At 41.7% G+C, this 15,676-nt stretch overlaps 2 protein-coding genes across 3 annotated transcripts; both read left to right on the forward strand.

Moving 5' to 3' along the window:
• Window positions 1–351: 351 nt before the first annotated feature.
• LOC106868578 (ecdysteroid-regulated 16 kDa protein) lies at window positions 352–15,232 on the forward strand. Of its 2 annotated transcripts, none has more exons than XM_014913903.3 (4): window positions 352–475; window positions 12,039–12,146; window positions 13,768–13,946; window positions 15,048–15,232. In XM_014913903.3, the coding sequence occupies exons 1-4, from the start codon at window positions 400–402 to the stop codon at window positions 15,132–15,134; spliced, it is 450 nt and encodes a 149-aa protein (XP_014769389.1). In that variant the 5' UTR covers window positions 352–399; the 3' UTR covers window positions 15,135–15,232. The 2 variants fall into 2 exon arrangements, with proteins under 2 accessions (XP_014769389.1, XP_052827914.1); XM_052971954.2 differs by having other exon boundaries at window positions 372–2,819.
• LOC149133411 (uncharacterized) lies at window positions 5,960–6,862 on the forward strand. The gene has a single exon (XM_089360470.1). The coding sequence runs from the start codon at window positions 6,081–6,083 to the stop codon at window positions 6,834–6,836; it is 756 nt and encodes a 251-aa protein (XP_089216596.1). The 5' UTR covers window positions 5,960–6,080; the 3' UTR covers window positions 6,837–6,862.
• Window positions 15,233–15,676: the final 444 nt, after the last annotated feature.

The raw sequence follows: 15,676 nt of genomic DNA on the forward strand, positions 1-15,676 counted from the left end.
TGTATGTGTGTGCACATACCAATACACCTATGTTTGTATGTGTATCTGTAGGGGTTTTTTGTGTGTGTGTGAATGTATGTACATATACCTACACACATATGCACATGGATATATGTACATATATATATATATACATATATGTATGTATGTGTTTGTATAGATATATCCATATATATCTATGTATATATATGTGTCTATATATATATATATATATATATGTATACACACACACACACACACACACACATACATATATATATATATATATAACCACATGCATACATATATCTGTAATGTGTAATTGAGTATATTAGTGTGTGTGTGTGTCTGTGCATATATTTATATAGAAGTATATTTCAAATGTTCTCTCCAGAGAGGTTTGAGTTTTAGAGCAGAACCATGCATTCTTCAGTATTCCTTATTGCCATTGTTTGTCTGCCACTGGCGTTGGCAACAATCCCATTTTCTGATTGTGGTATGTTATTTTATATATTTCTTACAATTTCTTTAAGTGAACACAGTTGTTGATAGACAGAGGTCAAAGGGTGAAGTTTATATACATTAGTGTTTGTGTGTGTGTACTGCACATGTGTGTGTGTACTGCACGTGTGTGTGTGTACTGCACGTGTGTGTGTGCTGCACGTGTATGTGTAAAAACTTTTGCAATCTATAGCAGACAGATATTAACCATCTAGCATTCAGATTACTATCATCATCATCATCATCATAATGATCATTGCTTAACGTCTACTTTCAATGCTGGTATGGGTTGGACGGTTTGACATGGAGCTTGCCAGCCACAGAGCTGGCCAGACTCCGACCGTCTGTTGTGGCATGATTTCTACAGTTGGATGCCCTTCCTAATGCCTGCATCAAATATAATCCTTAATCTTTATTTCTATAATCTTTATTTATAATCTATAATCTTTATTAATCCTGCAGTATCTCAAAGCTTTGAGATTTCTTTGATGTGATTTTGTTTATCTTTAGAATGACATTGTTGGGTAAGTGTGAGAGGCCTGATCTATTCAATTTGAAATTAAAACAAGTAGAATATTTGGCCCAGTTATATTTGGTTTAAATGCTAAAGGGCTAAAGAGTTAAGGATCAGATGGGACCAGTTGAGTTGTTATTGATGAGTCCTTTGTCAATCCTGGTTGAGTAGACCAGTGCTCCACAACCCTTTTTCACTTGTGGTATGCCTATATTCTTTTCAAAGTTTTGTGGCACACCTGAACTAAAAATATAATTAAAAGTATAGGGGAAAAAATTATATTCAGGTCACACTGTGGCATACCTAGCATCATTTTATGGCACATCAGTGTGCCATGGCATACAAGTTGCTGAGCACTGGAATAGATCCGTGATCAAAGGTGTCTACTGATCATGCTACCTTATTTTCATTTTCTGAGCATAGGTTATTTCAGACTAAAATATTTATTTATGCATAATACACATTTCCATAAAGAAAGCATGGTCATGTGATTTCCACAAAGTTGATTTTTATAGAAGGTGCACACTTACAGCTTACACAGGTAAATGTCAAAGGTCACTTTCAAATTAGTTTTGTTTAAGATATATGAACATTTTTCTATGTATTTTATACAGCAATTATAATAAATTTGACTAAACACACCTTTATCATACATTGTAATATTAAAGAAAAGTCTCATTGACTATTAAGGACAATAATGTCACCTCTAACTTTTTAATGTATGCTAAAATATGTTTAGCAATTTGCTTATTTTGGTAATAAACTTGGTGATGAAGTCAAATTTTGGGCTTCATGCAAAGTATGTTGCATTTGTGTGGCGGAGCTGAAACTCTGAAAATCTGGTAAAAAGAAGAAATGTCTTCTGCAATACCAAATGTGTAGTGAGAGAGAACCGAGCAACCATGTGACGATTGTTATTTCTGCATTACTAAAGCTGATGAGTTCAGTGCAAATAATTTTCAACAAGTCTTAGTAAATTTATATGGTCACCGAAAGATGAAAATATTAAATATTCATTAAAATGGGAAATTATTAGTACTGTGAAACCTTACAAAATGGGGGACAAAAAATTAAATTTATACCGAGAAGAATTATACTGAATATTTACTTTGATGAATAAATTAGTTAACACTAGACAAGAAAGAAGTTTTAATTGCTTTCACAAACAATGTCTTATTTTAAAAAAAATACGAACACTAGAATGCAAGAACCATGTAATTCTGGCCATTCAACTCTTTAAAATAACAATAGTAATTAAATTGAAAAAAATGTATAAAATTTACATTTAAATACTTCATTTTAATAACCGCATGGTGCCTACTGTAAGAACCCACTACTATTTCTATCACAACCAACTCAAAAATCTATTTAAAATACCACGTAACTATAAGCAATGTAGAATAATTTAAAGGAAGTGTGTTCTATACATAACTACTCCAAAACAGTCCAGTAAAATTTGTCAACGTCCATAAAGACTCCTGCTGATGCCTACTAGATTTTCACACAAGCAATCAATTGTGAATAACAACTTGTACAACATGATTTACTGCTACTACCACTACCAAGCCTAATTTACACTAATAATGGGGAGAATTACTCTGAACAATGACATATTTATTTGCCCTGAAAAGATTATACAAGTTATGGGCTGTGATGAGCTGTGTGTTGTGGTGGAGAGAGGTGAGGCAAACAGAAGTGAAGCCAGACCGGAAGTCGGCGACACGCGGTCGAAGGCTAGCACGTGGGGTCAGTCAGAAAACAGAGAGGTTACGAGAAAGACTTGTTCTGATCAGGAGCGATCGTGTACTCCGCTGCAGTCGACAAGGTAAGGTCCAACGTTTCATTCTGTCCTTTTGCTTCTTGTCTTTTTGGTGGACATTGGAATTAGACACTGAGGGAAAATGGCTGTAACTTTTTTATTTTTTAATTTTGGCGATTTTCGTTTTCGATAATGTGTTCTTTATGTCACGGTCATGCGATTCTCCCTAAAAAAAATTTGGACCCCCCACCCACACACACGGGGGGGGGTGATTTTTTTTGGGCCGATTTTCATTTTTGACATTGTTTGCTTAATAAAGAGAATGAATGGGAGAAAGAGAGCCTGCCGTATATCGACCCAATAGAGGGACCAGCTATCCGAGTTGATAGTACCAGGGTAGATAAAGCAATTAAGAGTATGAAGACCGGGAAAGCCCCCGGCCCATCAGGAATCACTGCAGAGATGCTCAAAATATCTGGCCGTGTTGGCTATAGCCTAGTCACCCGTATTACGAACCAGGTGATACACGAAGGAGTCATACCCAATGACTGGTGTAGCAGCATCATAGTCAACTGCTACAAAGGTAAAGGTGACGCTTTAGATACAAATAATTACAGAGGCATCAAGCTGTTAGATCAGGTTATGAAAGTTACAGAGAGGGTCATAGCCCAACTAATTAGGGAGCGAATCAATTTAGATGAGATGCAGTTTGGGTTCGTGCCAGGTAAAAGCACTACTGATGCCTTATTTCTACTGAGACAGTTGCAGGAGAAATACCTAGCTAAGGATAAACCTCTGTACCTGGCTTTCGTTGACATGCAGAAAGCCTTTGACAGGGTCCCCCGATCCCTTATCTGGTGGTCAATGAGGAAACTTGGGATAGAAGAATGGTTAGTGAGAGCTGTGCAAGCCATGTACAGAGATGCTGCCAGTAAGGTGAGGGTTGGAAATGAGTACAGCAATGAATTCCGGGTAGAGGTAGGGGTCCACCAAGGTTCCGTCCTCAGCCCCCTCTTATTTATCATAGTCCTCCAGGCAATCACAGAGGAGTTCAAGACAGGTTGCCCCTGGGAGCTCCTCTTTGCTGATGACCTTGCCCTAATTGCGGAGTCACTATCAGAACTAGAGGAGAAGTTTCAGGTGTGGAAGCAAGGTCTAGAATTGAAGGGCCTTAGAGTCAACCTAGCTAAAACCAAAATCCTAATAAGTAGGAAGGTAGATAAAACACAAACCCCTTCAGGTAGATGGCCCTGCTCAGTATGTAGAAAAGGAGTAGGTAGTAACTCTATAAGATGTACCTGGTGCAAGCTATGGACACATAAGAGGTGCAGCAACATCAAAGGCAGGTTAACTAGCAAGTTAGTTTTTGTTTGTGGCAGATGTTCAGGTGCAATAAAGACTGTAAACAAACAGGAAACAACTTCTATCTTATTCCAGGGTGTAAAACTAGAGGTAGTCGATAGCTTCCGCTATCTGGGCGACCAAGTTAGTAGTGGGGGTGGGTGCGCTGAAAGTGTAGCTGCTAGAATAAGAATAGCCTGGGCAAAGTTTAGAGAGCTCTTACCCCTGCTGGCGACAAAGGGACTCTCACTCAGAGTAAAAGGCAGACTGTATGACGCATGCGTACAAACAGCCATGCTACATGGCAGTGAAACATGGGCTGTAACTGCTGAGGACATACGTAAGCTCGCAAGGAATGGAGCCAGTATGCTCCGTTGGATGTGTAATGTCAATGTGAATACCCGTCATAGTGTAAGTATCTTGAGAGAAAAGCTGAACATTAGAAGCATCAGTTGTGGTGTGCAAGAGAGACGATTGCGCTGGTATGGACATGTGGTGAGAATGGATGAGGATAGCTGCGTGAAAAAGTGCCACACCCTAACAGTTGAGGGAACCCGTGGAAGAGGTAGGCCCAGGAAGACCTGGGCTGAGGTGGTGAGGCAAGACCTTCGTACATTGGGCCTCACCGAGGCGATGACTACTGACCGAGACCTTTGGAAATGTGCTGTGCGTGAGAAGACCCGGCAAGCCAAGTAAGATCGTTGCCAGTGCCCCTGGACTGGTTCTTGTGCGGGTGGCACATGAGATGCACCATTTTGATCGTGGCCGTTGCCAGTACCGCCTGACTGGCTCCCGTAGGATTTTCGAGCGAGATCGTTGCCAGTGCCCCTGGACTGGCTTGTGCGGGTGGCACATAAAAGACACCATTTCGAGCGTGGCCGTTTTCGTGCGGGTGACACGTAAAAGCACCCACTACACTCTCGGAGTGGTTGGTGTTAGGAAGGGCATCCAGCTGTAGAAACTCTGCCAAATTAGATTGGAGCCTGGTGTTGCCATCCGGTTTCACCAGTCCTCAGTCAAATCGTCCAACCCATGCTAGCATGGAAGGCGGACGTTAAACGATGATGATGATGATGTCACGCTTTTTACCAGAGAACATATATTCAAAAACGAACAATACAAAATAAAAAAAAAATAGAAAGCCTGTAACAAAATTCGAAAGCAATTCCGATTCTGAAAAAAAATTTCAATTCCCCCCCCCCCCCCACCAAGCAGGCTATTTACATGCTAGAAATAACAGCCAAATCTGGTTAGGGTTAGGGTTAGGTTTACTCTAACCCTAACCCTAACCCCGACCCTAACCCCGTTTGCCAAAGCGCATTTTTTCCTTCATATTTATTTCATATAAGGTGCACTTCAACTACTACACTATTTTTTTTTCCCTTTTTCCACCGGGTGCGGATCTATATAAAAACCCGGAGGGGGGGGGGGCGGAATTTTGAATTTGAGATTTTTGAAAAATTTTTTTTCAGTATCGGAATCTCTATAGCCTAAGACGTGAGATTCCGTAAAAAAAATAAATAAATAAGGGGTGGGGAGGTTCAGATTACATATAGTTCATCTGGACCAATGCAAGATTTGGATTGTCCGCGTTTAGCTGTTATTTCTAGCATATCAAGTTTCGTGGTGGGGACTCCACATATGATCCTTTTTCTGTTTCAATATAAATGTAAGCCGTTCATTTTCACATCTAAGTTGCGAGAAGGCTATTCGTACGACCTGGACATGTAGAACACAATGTCAAAAATGAAAATCGCCCCCCCCCCCCCCGTGTGTGTGTGTGTGGGGGGGAGTTCCAAAAAATGTTTTTAGGGGGAATCGCTTGACCGTGACATATAGAACACATTATCGAAAACGAAAATCGCCAAAATTAAAAAATAAAAAAGTTACAGCCATTTTCCCTCAGTGTCTAATTCCAATGTCCACCGTCTTTTTTTCCTCCATCACTCCACAAGCTATTTCGGCCCATAAGAAAAAAAGAAAAAAATGAGTGTAGTCCGGATTTCTAGTGATATTAAACCGTTTTGTGGCGACACGGACGTGGTCGCATGGCTGAAAAAGATGAAGCTGGTCGCGAAGCTCCAAGGGATAGGCGACTTGGCAAGCTTGCTACCGCTCTACTTGGATGGTCCGGCGTTGGCGCTATTTTTAGAGATGGAAGAGAGGGACCAAATTAGCGCGGAGAAAATAGAAATCCGCTTGATGGAGGCCTTCGCAGAAGGAATGTTTGAGGCGTACGCTCGCCTGGGGAGAGCGAAGTGGACCGGCGAACAGGTCGACGTGTTTACCAACGAACTTAGGAGGTTGGCTAGACTGGCGGGGTACGAGGGAGAATCGCTGGATCGAACAGTAAAGTTGGCATTTGTAACTGGGTTTCCTGACCACCTGTCGGTCGAATTGCAGAAACTGCCGGACGTGAACGCCATGCCCATGGCGGATATAATAACGAGGGCTCGTATGTTAGTTTCGTGTTGTGGATCGACACCGTTGGCAGCAACGGCCACAGCAAAAGGTGGCCGACCAAGGAGTAGCGGAGAGGGGTCGAACAAGGAACGTGTGCGACCGTTCAAAGGACAGTGTTTCCTGTGTCAGGGCCCGCACATGGTGCGAGACTGCAAGTTACCCAAGCCTGAGGTCATTTGCTACCGTTGTCGAGAAACGGGACATATAGCCAGCGAATGTCTGCAGGGAAACGGTCTAAGGGAGACTACTGCGCCAGTGGTCGTCCCTTCAGATCAATAAAGGCGCATTTTTTTCTACCCGTTGTTGATGTGCTAGTGGATGGGAAGATGTCGCGAGCCCTCGTGGACACAGGCTGTACAACGACCCTGATGACTCCGGGAGTGGTAGAGACGTGGAGTGGAGAAAGCAGTGTGAGAGCAGTCGACGGAAGAGAGGTACGCTGTGAAGGCATTACTGAGGTGCAGGGAGCAAAGCTGACGCTGCAAGCAATTGTAGTTGGCCACTTGGTGGATGAGATTGACGTGATGATGGGGATGGATGCAATCACCCGTTTAGGAGGTGTCACTGTCAACGAGGCCTGTGTGACTTTCGGGGTCGCGGGGAAACCGTGTATGGCGATGTCGTGCATTGGTGAGAACCGCGAAGAAAACTATGCCGCGCACATTATTGAAGACCAGGATTTTCGTGCCGCCTTCGATGGCCAGAGGTGGACAGTAGAGTGGCACTGGAGGGGAGAGCCCCCGACGTTAAAAAATAAAGTGGGCTGCTACCAGCATACTTTGAAAGGAGATGCCAGAAGCGAGTTCGAGGGGGAGGTGGAGCGGTGGATTAAGGAGGGCATATTGATCCCTTGGGAAGAAGAAGGAGAGAGCGGAGTCCTGCCGCTGATGGCGGTGGTACAGCCCACGAAGCATAAGGTCAGACCAGTGCTTGACTTCCGAGAGCTGAATGACCACATATCATGTCATATGGGCGGCGAGGCCACAGATGTCTGCGGGGACACCTTGCGAGAATGGAGGCAGATGACAGGGGCCTCCACGATCGTCGATTTGAAGTCGGCATACCTGCAGGTGCATGTGGCTGAGAGACTGTGGAAGCATCAGCTTGTCAGGTATAAGGGCCGGACATACTGTTTGACCCGGCTGGGGTTTGGGCTAAATTCAGTGCCAAAAATTATGGCAACAATTCTCAAGGCCATCCTGGGAAAGGTGGACAGAGTAAAAAGGGCCACCAATTCGTACATTGATGACATCCTTCTGGATGAAACCATAATGCCAGCAACTGGTCGCCAAGCCACCAGAGGCCATGGAGGGAGGCGCTGCACTGGGCCTCAAGCTACGGAGAGACAAGGCCGGTGCGTTGGTGTTTCGGTGTGGGAACAAGATCCCTGAACTGGGCACCAGCGTGAGTAGACGGGAACTGTTCTCGGTGTGCGGGAAGCTGGTGGGACACTACCCGGTTGCAGGATGGCTCCAGACAGCATGTAGCTTCATCAAGAGACGAGCTGAAGGAGCAAAGTGGAATGACAGAGTTGGGGAGAAAACGACCGACATGATGCAGGAAGTCTTGGTCAGAGTGAGAGCAGAGGATCCAGTGAGGGGCAGTTGGTATGTTCCCAAATCAACGAGTGGGATCGTTTGGTGTGACGCCAGTAGCATCGCAATAGGGGTTGTCTTGGAAATGGGAGGCACCATGGTGGAAGATGCAGCCTGGCTCAGGAAGATGGATGACTGCAACCATATCAACGTGGCGGAGTTGGATGCCGTGCTGAAGGGGGTGAACCTGGCCTTGAAGTGGGGGCTGTGCTCCATCGAAATTAGAACTGATTCGGCCACTGTGCTTGGTTGGGTGACGGTAGTCATCACCAATGAGCGGAGGGTGCGAACTAAAGGGGCTGCGGAGATGCTGGTAAAGCGCCGATTGGGAATATTGCGGGAGCTAACCACTGAGTTCGATCTGGAGCTGAGCGTAATTTTTGTGCCTTCCGAAAAGAACAGGGCAGACGTCCTAACCAGGGTAAAGCGAGCTTGGTTGCAGGTGCCAGAGGATGTGGAGCAGGCTGTGGCTGCAGTATGCTGTCTGAGTGACTCGGAGTTGAGGAGACTGCATACCATGCATCACATGGGAGTGGACAGGACATTGTTCCTAGCCAGGAAAGTTGACTCCGAGGTAACGAGGCGGAGTATGCAGAGAATCGTTAGCAGCTGTGACAGGTGCCAGTCTATTGACCCTGCTCCGGGCATACATGAGGCGGGAAGTATTCCAGTGGCCCACAACTGGAAACGACTGGCAGTGGACGTAACACACTACTGACAGGGGACGTACCTCTCAATGGTTGACTGCGGACCGGGGCGGATGGCCATATGGAGGGAGATGAAGACGGGGACTGCAGAGGAAATCGCAGGAGTATTAAATGGGATATTCCTGGATGAGCTGCTGCTGGATAATGGCACTGCATTTCGCTCAGAGGTGCTGAAAGAAATGCTTGACGGGTGGCAGGTCAGCCGCTTCTTCAGGGCGGCATACCGGCCAAGTGGAAATGGAGTGGTGGAAAGGCATCATCGTACCATCAAGACCATGGCAGAGAGGGGCCACATTTCGCCAATCGAGGCCGTATTTTGGTACAATATGTCGCCCAGGCCAGGACAGGCTGAGGAGTCGGTGCCACACAGGGCAATATTCAGGTACGAGTGGAGGCACCCGTGTATTGCATCAATGCGACTCCGGGGAGAAGAAGAGCACACCTTCGTGCAGATCGGGGAAGAAGTTTGGGTAAAACCCCCAAATGCACGGTGCACATCACAATGGGGGAAAGGAATTATAACCTCCTTCAATTTAAAGAACAACGTCTCAGTCGATGGTATGCCACGCCGTGTTTTGGATGTGCGGAAGATTGTCAGTGCTTCAGAGGATGGAACCAGCTGCAGTGGGCAGGATGATGAAGACAGCAGCAGTAGGCAAGATGATGAAGGCAGCACGCCAGGAACTCAGGCCAGTCCCGGGGTCCCACAGTGACCACAAAGGGAGCGGTACCCTCCTCCCTGGTTGGCTGATTATGAAACCAATTAAGGTAGTTCGGGAGCGAGAAGTGAGTGGGAGAGCCGGTTGAATGATCTATGGATCAGGGGAAGGGGGGGGGCGTGTGGTGTTATGGGCTGTGATGAGTTGTGTTGTGGTGGAGAGAGGTGAGGCAAACAGAAGTGAAGCTAGACCGGAAGGGCCAGACCGGAAGGGCCAGACCGGAAGGGTCAGACCAGAAGTCGGCAACACGCGGTTGAAGGCTAGCATGTGGAGTCAGTCAGAAAACAGAGAGGTTACGAGAAAGACGTGTTCTGATCAGGAGCGATCGTGTACTCCGCTGCGGTCGACAAGGTAAAGTCCAACGTTTCATTCTGTCCTTTTGCTTCTTGTTGTCTTTTTTCCTCCATCACACCACATTATGCATAAATCCCTGCATATAAAATATGCAGCAATTTGCAATTGATATGATCGAAACACGTGTTGGACAATTATTATGAATAAACCAAGCAGACAGTCTGAATATTAAAATTCTTTGATTTCTTTATTATCAGTATATATATATATATATATATATATATATATACACAAGCACACACATATGCAAATGAGTTTACTTCCACACAAGTAGGGATATAAGAAAATTGGTTTTGGGAGTAAAAATGCACCAGGGTTTAAAATATATTTCATTCGTTAAAATTTAATGAATACTTACATAAACTAAAATTCAAGTTCTAAGACCCAAATGCATTTTCAACCACTAAACCAATTCTCCTGTGTATATATATATATATATATATATGTATAGTGAATCCAAATAAAGAAGAACAAACAAGAAGAAAAAAACAATGGTACAAGTAGTGTATTATCAGACACTCAGGAAAGGAAGGAAAGAGGGTTTAACGTTTCGAGCCAAGCTCTTCTTCAGAAATAGAGGAAGAAAATCACCAATGATACACATGCGGTTACATTTTACATATATATGTGTGTATATAGTGTTAGAAATGGTGTACAGATATTGAATATTGAGAAAAGAGGAGGTTGCCAGAATTTTGGGAAATGAATCTTTTATTTAGCTATTATTATTATTAGCACTTTTGTTCGTCTTCGAATTTGTCAAATAAAATTGTGAATGTGCAAACAGTTTGTTCATTTATATAAATCAGGTGTTTTTTTGTTTTGTTTAGAAGAGAAGATTGTTTTTTTTGGGGGGGGGGGGGCGGGGTGAGGATAATGAAGATTCGTAGAGGGATAGATAGATAGACAGACAGATAAATAAGTAGTGAGAGGGAGGGATTTCTTTTTAATGTGGAATATTTTTTACTATTTATTTTTTTTACCATTGTATAGCTACTGGTATGAGACATGAGTTCAAGGGTGGTGACTTCTTTTAGGATGGAGAAAATAATATACATGCATGAATGACATTATGCTTAATGCATAAATGACAGAGAAATTGTCTGATGAAATTTTATTTAACAATAAGAAAATTCTAATACTACTGGATTACTTAAAGCCATATATTGTGACTAAAATTTATATACACACACACAAATATATATATATATATTTCTTTCATATCTTCGCTTTCGCAAAGCTGGCACGAACATTCTTCGTCTCTCTTCCAGTTCGTTGCTTAACAATATTCAGTATACACATATTTTTTTCACGTCTGGCCGTATAGCCTTCTTGTTTGTTCTCACTGTTTCGTTTTCTGTCCGCCACTACATTCCTCCACGTTACAAATTTAATTTGTGGTCCATGGGAAGAGCCATTTTAATGATGCGTCCTGCCCTAACTCTTCAAAACGCCAGTGTTGAATGGTGGCAGCTGATGAAGGTAATGTTCTCTATGTGGCTTGTGTGTTTTCTGTATTTGTTTATCATTTTGTCTACGTTTTGTTTGCAATGTCTTGTACCCAGATATGCATCTATATATACAGATAGATATAAGTATGTACATACATGTACGTATATATGCATATACCCATTTGTATTATTTGTATTATATATATATATATATATATATATATATATATATATCTGATGGAATTTCAGTTTGTCTGTGAAATCTATTCATAAAGTTTTGGTCAGTTCAGAGTTTATTGAAGACCTTTGCTTAAGGTGTAGTACAAGTGAACTCAAAACCATATATTTGGAAAGCAAGTTTCTCAACCACACTGCCATACATCTCCCTTAGCATATTGGCAATTAATTTTGTTCAACTGAGATTTCAAGAGTTCACTCCCTTGCCCTTATCAAAAGCAACTTTCATTATTGCTAATGACATTCTCATTATATGTATAATTCTAAGTGATTAAAAATTATTCACAATTCACCAACGTACATATTACAGCCTGCGCTTAACTATATGTTCATGATGCAGAATGTACTTTTGGGAAATTTCCAATGTCATTGTATATATATATTTTTTTATTCTCCTCATTATTATTTTGCTTTGTAGGATCAAAAGTTGGTAAGATCAACTCCATTATACTAAATGATTGTCAAAAACTTCCATGTGCTGTAAAGAAAGGAACATTTGCCAACTTCACAGTCAATTTCACTCCCAGTAAGTACGCAGTATTTTTCTTTCCATCAACCTTCATTGAAAGTCTCAAACCAAACTGCTGCTGTTATTTCTATTAACTTGTTATCCATGTATCATTGTTTTAATGTTATTTCTCCATGCTTGCATGAATCAGACCAAACTCATTGAGCTGGATGCCTTTCCTGTCACCATCCCTTGCTTGCTTCCAAGTAAGATAGCATCTGCTAATGGCCAGACATGGCATTATGGAAGATTAGAAATTAACGATACCATTTCTATGGGGATGCTCATTTACATCTATTGCACAATCTGAAGACAGTCACACACACACACACATGTGATGAGCTTCTTTCAATTTTCTTCTATTAAATTCCTCTCATTAGGCTTCAGTTTGTCTCTTACTACAGATCAGGTGTGAATTTCAGGACCACAAACATGGGAGAGGAGTGTGTAAAAGGTACACCTGAGAGTTCAAATTTTATAAAGTAATTCATCCGGGATCAATCAGTTTTTAGTGATGGCTCACTTTGGATTTTTGAAAAAAAAAAAAAAATTTTGATGCATCATCCATCCTATTATCTTCATTGGCAAAGCTTATATAAGCGAAAATTAAACAAACCATAATACAAAAGACTGTCTAGAAATCATTAACTGCTTAATGGGCCACAAACGCATTCAGCATCCTCACCACTGTTTTCATGTCCATTTTTCCAGGGGCCAGTTGGAATTTGTTGCAGCAGACTATACAGTTGGGTGCTCTTACTGCTGTCAACATTCACCTCTTTCCAAGCAAAGTATTATTTTCCCATGAATACTGTATGTTAACCACTACACACAGCATTCACAAATTAAGCTAACACCATAGTAGATAATGTAGTTTGCCAGGTTGTTGTGAGTAATTAAATATTATCTATTTTATACACAAAATAACATATTAAAACTTTATCTGTGAATTAAATAAAAATATAAACACATTATCTCTTCTATTGATGTGGGGAAAAAAAAGTAATAAGGTGTCTTTGTACTGTTTCATGGTTTGCTGATAGCTCCATGGAGAAGGCATGCCCAGCTTCTTTCCCCAATGAATTGCATGGATCAGCAGCTAACAAAGCAGTCATAAATTAGGCAAGCACCATAGTGGACACAATCTTCATAATTGTGCTTTTTATGTAAAAGGTAAAGTTGACAGCTTGACAATAATAAATACCCTATTCTATTGCCATAGCAACTGTCTTACATTGCAGACACTGTGTTAGCCCTTTAGCATTCAGGGTACCTTGTCAAATGTAATGCTTATTTATTCCCATTGTTTTGTAGTTAATTATGAATTATATCATAGCTTTGAGATTTTGATGATGAGGTTATTTTTAGAATGACATTGAACGTGAAAGGTTAGATCTGGCTGGTTTGAACATAAGACAGGTGTAATATTCGGGCTGGATATGGTCCATTTAAACAATTAACACAACCCTTCTTTTCCATAATTAACCTGGAAGATTTCAAACTGAACATGAAAACTAATCTCAGATTATCATTCACTCGATTCCATAAGGGATTTAAGCCAAAACGAAGGCTCTGTTTCTCAGACTATCACTAAGTAATTATAAATAAAAAAAAAAAAATCTATTATTTTCTTATTCAGACAAAGACATATCTGCAATCAAGATTGAAGTCTGGGGAAAAATCTCCCCATTGCCTCCAATTCCTTTTAATCCAGGCAGCCCAGATGGATGTAAAAATACCAGTTTGAAGTGTCCTTTGAAGGCTAACGTCCCTGCTTCGTTAAAAAATTACCTGGAAGTGAAAAAGTCATATCCTACTGTAAGTTTCAATTACTTTGCAGATGTTTTACAAGAAATCGATTTTTGCATGAATTCAAAAGAATATGAAGAGGATTCCTTTCTCTCCTCTTACGCCAGGAGAACTCTGCTTATGTTAAAGTATCATTGCACAATAAACATAAAGCAGTACTGCGTGGTGGCAGAATTTCAACCCATTGTATGGTACTGTGTCTTCGATTATATCTCCGGGTTACTCTCTTTTTACTCTTTTACTTGTTTCAGTCATTCAGTCATTTGACTGCGGCCATGCTGGGGCACCGCCTTTAGTTGAGCAACTCGACCCCAGGACTTATTCCTTGTAAGCCTAGTACTTATTCTATCAGTCTCTTTTGCCGAGCCGCTAAGTTACGGGGACTTAAACACACCACCATCGGTTGTCAAGCAAAGTTGGGGGGGGGGGGGGAGACAAGCACAGACACACAAACATACACGACAGGCTTCTTTCAGTTTGTGTCCACCAAATCTACTCACAAGGCTTTGGTCGGCCCGAGGCTATAGTAGAAGACACTTGCCCAAGGTGCCACGCAGTGGGACTGAACCCAGAACCATGTGGTTGGTAAGCAAGCTACTTACCACACAGCCACTCAAAAAATCTTGTAAGTGAATTTAGCAGACAGAGATTGACAGAAATTCATTGTATGTGTGTGCATACATGCATGCATCATTTTCCCTCCCCTCCACTTGTCTTGATATTGTGTCATATTGTAAAAGAGTATCACTGCCAAGCAAGCAGCAGCAGCAGTGAAATTTAGTAGATGGAAACTGTGAGAAGCCATTCTCTCGTATGATAAAGTAAACCCTTCACCCAGTTTAATGCTGTAACCTGGTCTTTAGTGATCTTTAGCAAAGTTCACATCCAGCCAAAGTTTCCAGTACAAGGATAACTTTGTATCACCAGCCTCAGGCATTCAGTATCATAAGATGCTACAACAACCTCCTCCCGTGGCTAAACCCAAACAAAAACTATTCTCTTTAAAATGCATTCTGTTGACTCCCAACAAGTGGCAAAATCTTTGCTTTCACAGTTTATAACTGTTCTATTTTGACAACTTGTAAATATCTAAATATTTCTCATTTCTAGGTTGCGGTCATCAACCGCTGGCAACTGACAAACGAGAAGAAAGAGAAAATCATTTGTTTCGACATCAGTTTAAGGATTGTTGATTAATTTGCTTTTCTTGCTTATTTTCCTTCCACGCACAAAAGACCCGTTTTGCATTTTTGGTTTGTTTTAATGCGAAATAAATCCATTTAAATACAAATAAATATTTCAAAATATTCTTCATAACATTTTCGAATTACTTTGCAGCAGTTTTTCTAGTTCTGCATGGGTTGAATGGTGCTGTAAATTTTAAGTTTTTTTTTTTTTTTAAATTTTGGATAAACTGGAGCACAAAATAGTATCTCATACAACGAACCAGCCTGCTTTATAAAGGGGAGCCTTTGCATTGTTGCTCAGCTTGGGTTAAAAGGTTACAAATAGCAGCTAATTTCCATATATTGTCTGAAGGCATTCTCACCAGTTTAAAATAGAAAAGACCTAGTACACTCTGTAGAGTGGCTGGTATTAGGAAAGGTATCCAGTAATAGACAGCATGCCAAAGGAGAGACTGGAACCAGACACAACCCTCCAGCTTTGAAGACAGACATTTAAATAATGATGATGATGATGATGTTGAAAGCTGGAAGGTCTTTGATCACAGGTACTGT

Source organism: Octopus bimaculoides, chromosome 11 (genome assembly GCF_046866305.1).
Source record: "Octopus bimaculoides isolate indiv1 chromosome 11, ASM4686630v1, whole genome shotgun sequence".
Classification (NCBI taxonomy): Eukaryota; Metazoa; Mollusca; class Cephalopoda; order Octopoda; family Octopodidae; genus Octopus; species Octopus bimaculoides.

Bases quoted from the DNA above. Each gene is read 5' to 3' on its own strand.
- LOC149133411 (XM_089360470.1), top strand. From the start codon at position 6,081: ATGAGTGTAGTCCGGATTTCTAGTGATATTAAACCGTTTTGTGGCGAC.
- LOC106868578 (XM_052971954.2), top strand. From the start codon at position 2,600: ATGACATATTTATTTGCCCTGAAAAGATTATACAAGTTATGGGCTGTG. The intron at 2,820-12,038 runs GTAAGGTCCAAC...TTTGCTTTGTAG, and splicing joins ACTCCGCTGCAGTCGACAAG to GATCAAAAGTTGGTAAGATC. The intron at 12,147-13,767 runs GTAAGTACGCAG...TTTCTTATTCAG, and splicing joins CACAGTCAATTTCACTCCCA to ACAAAGACATATCTGCAATC.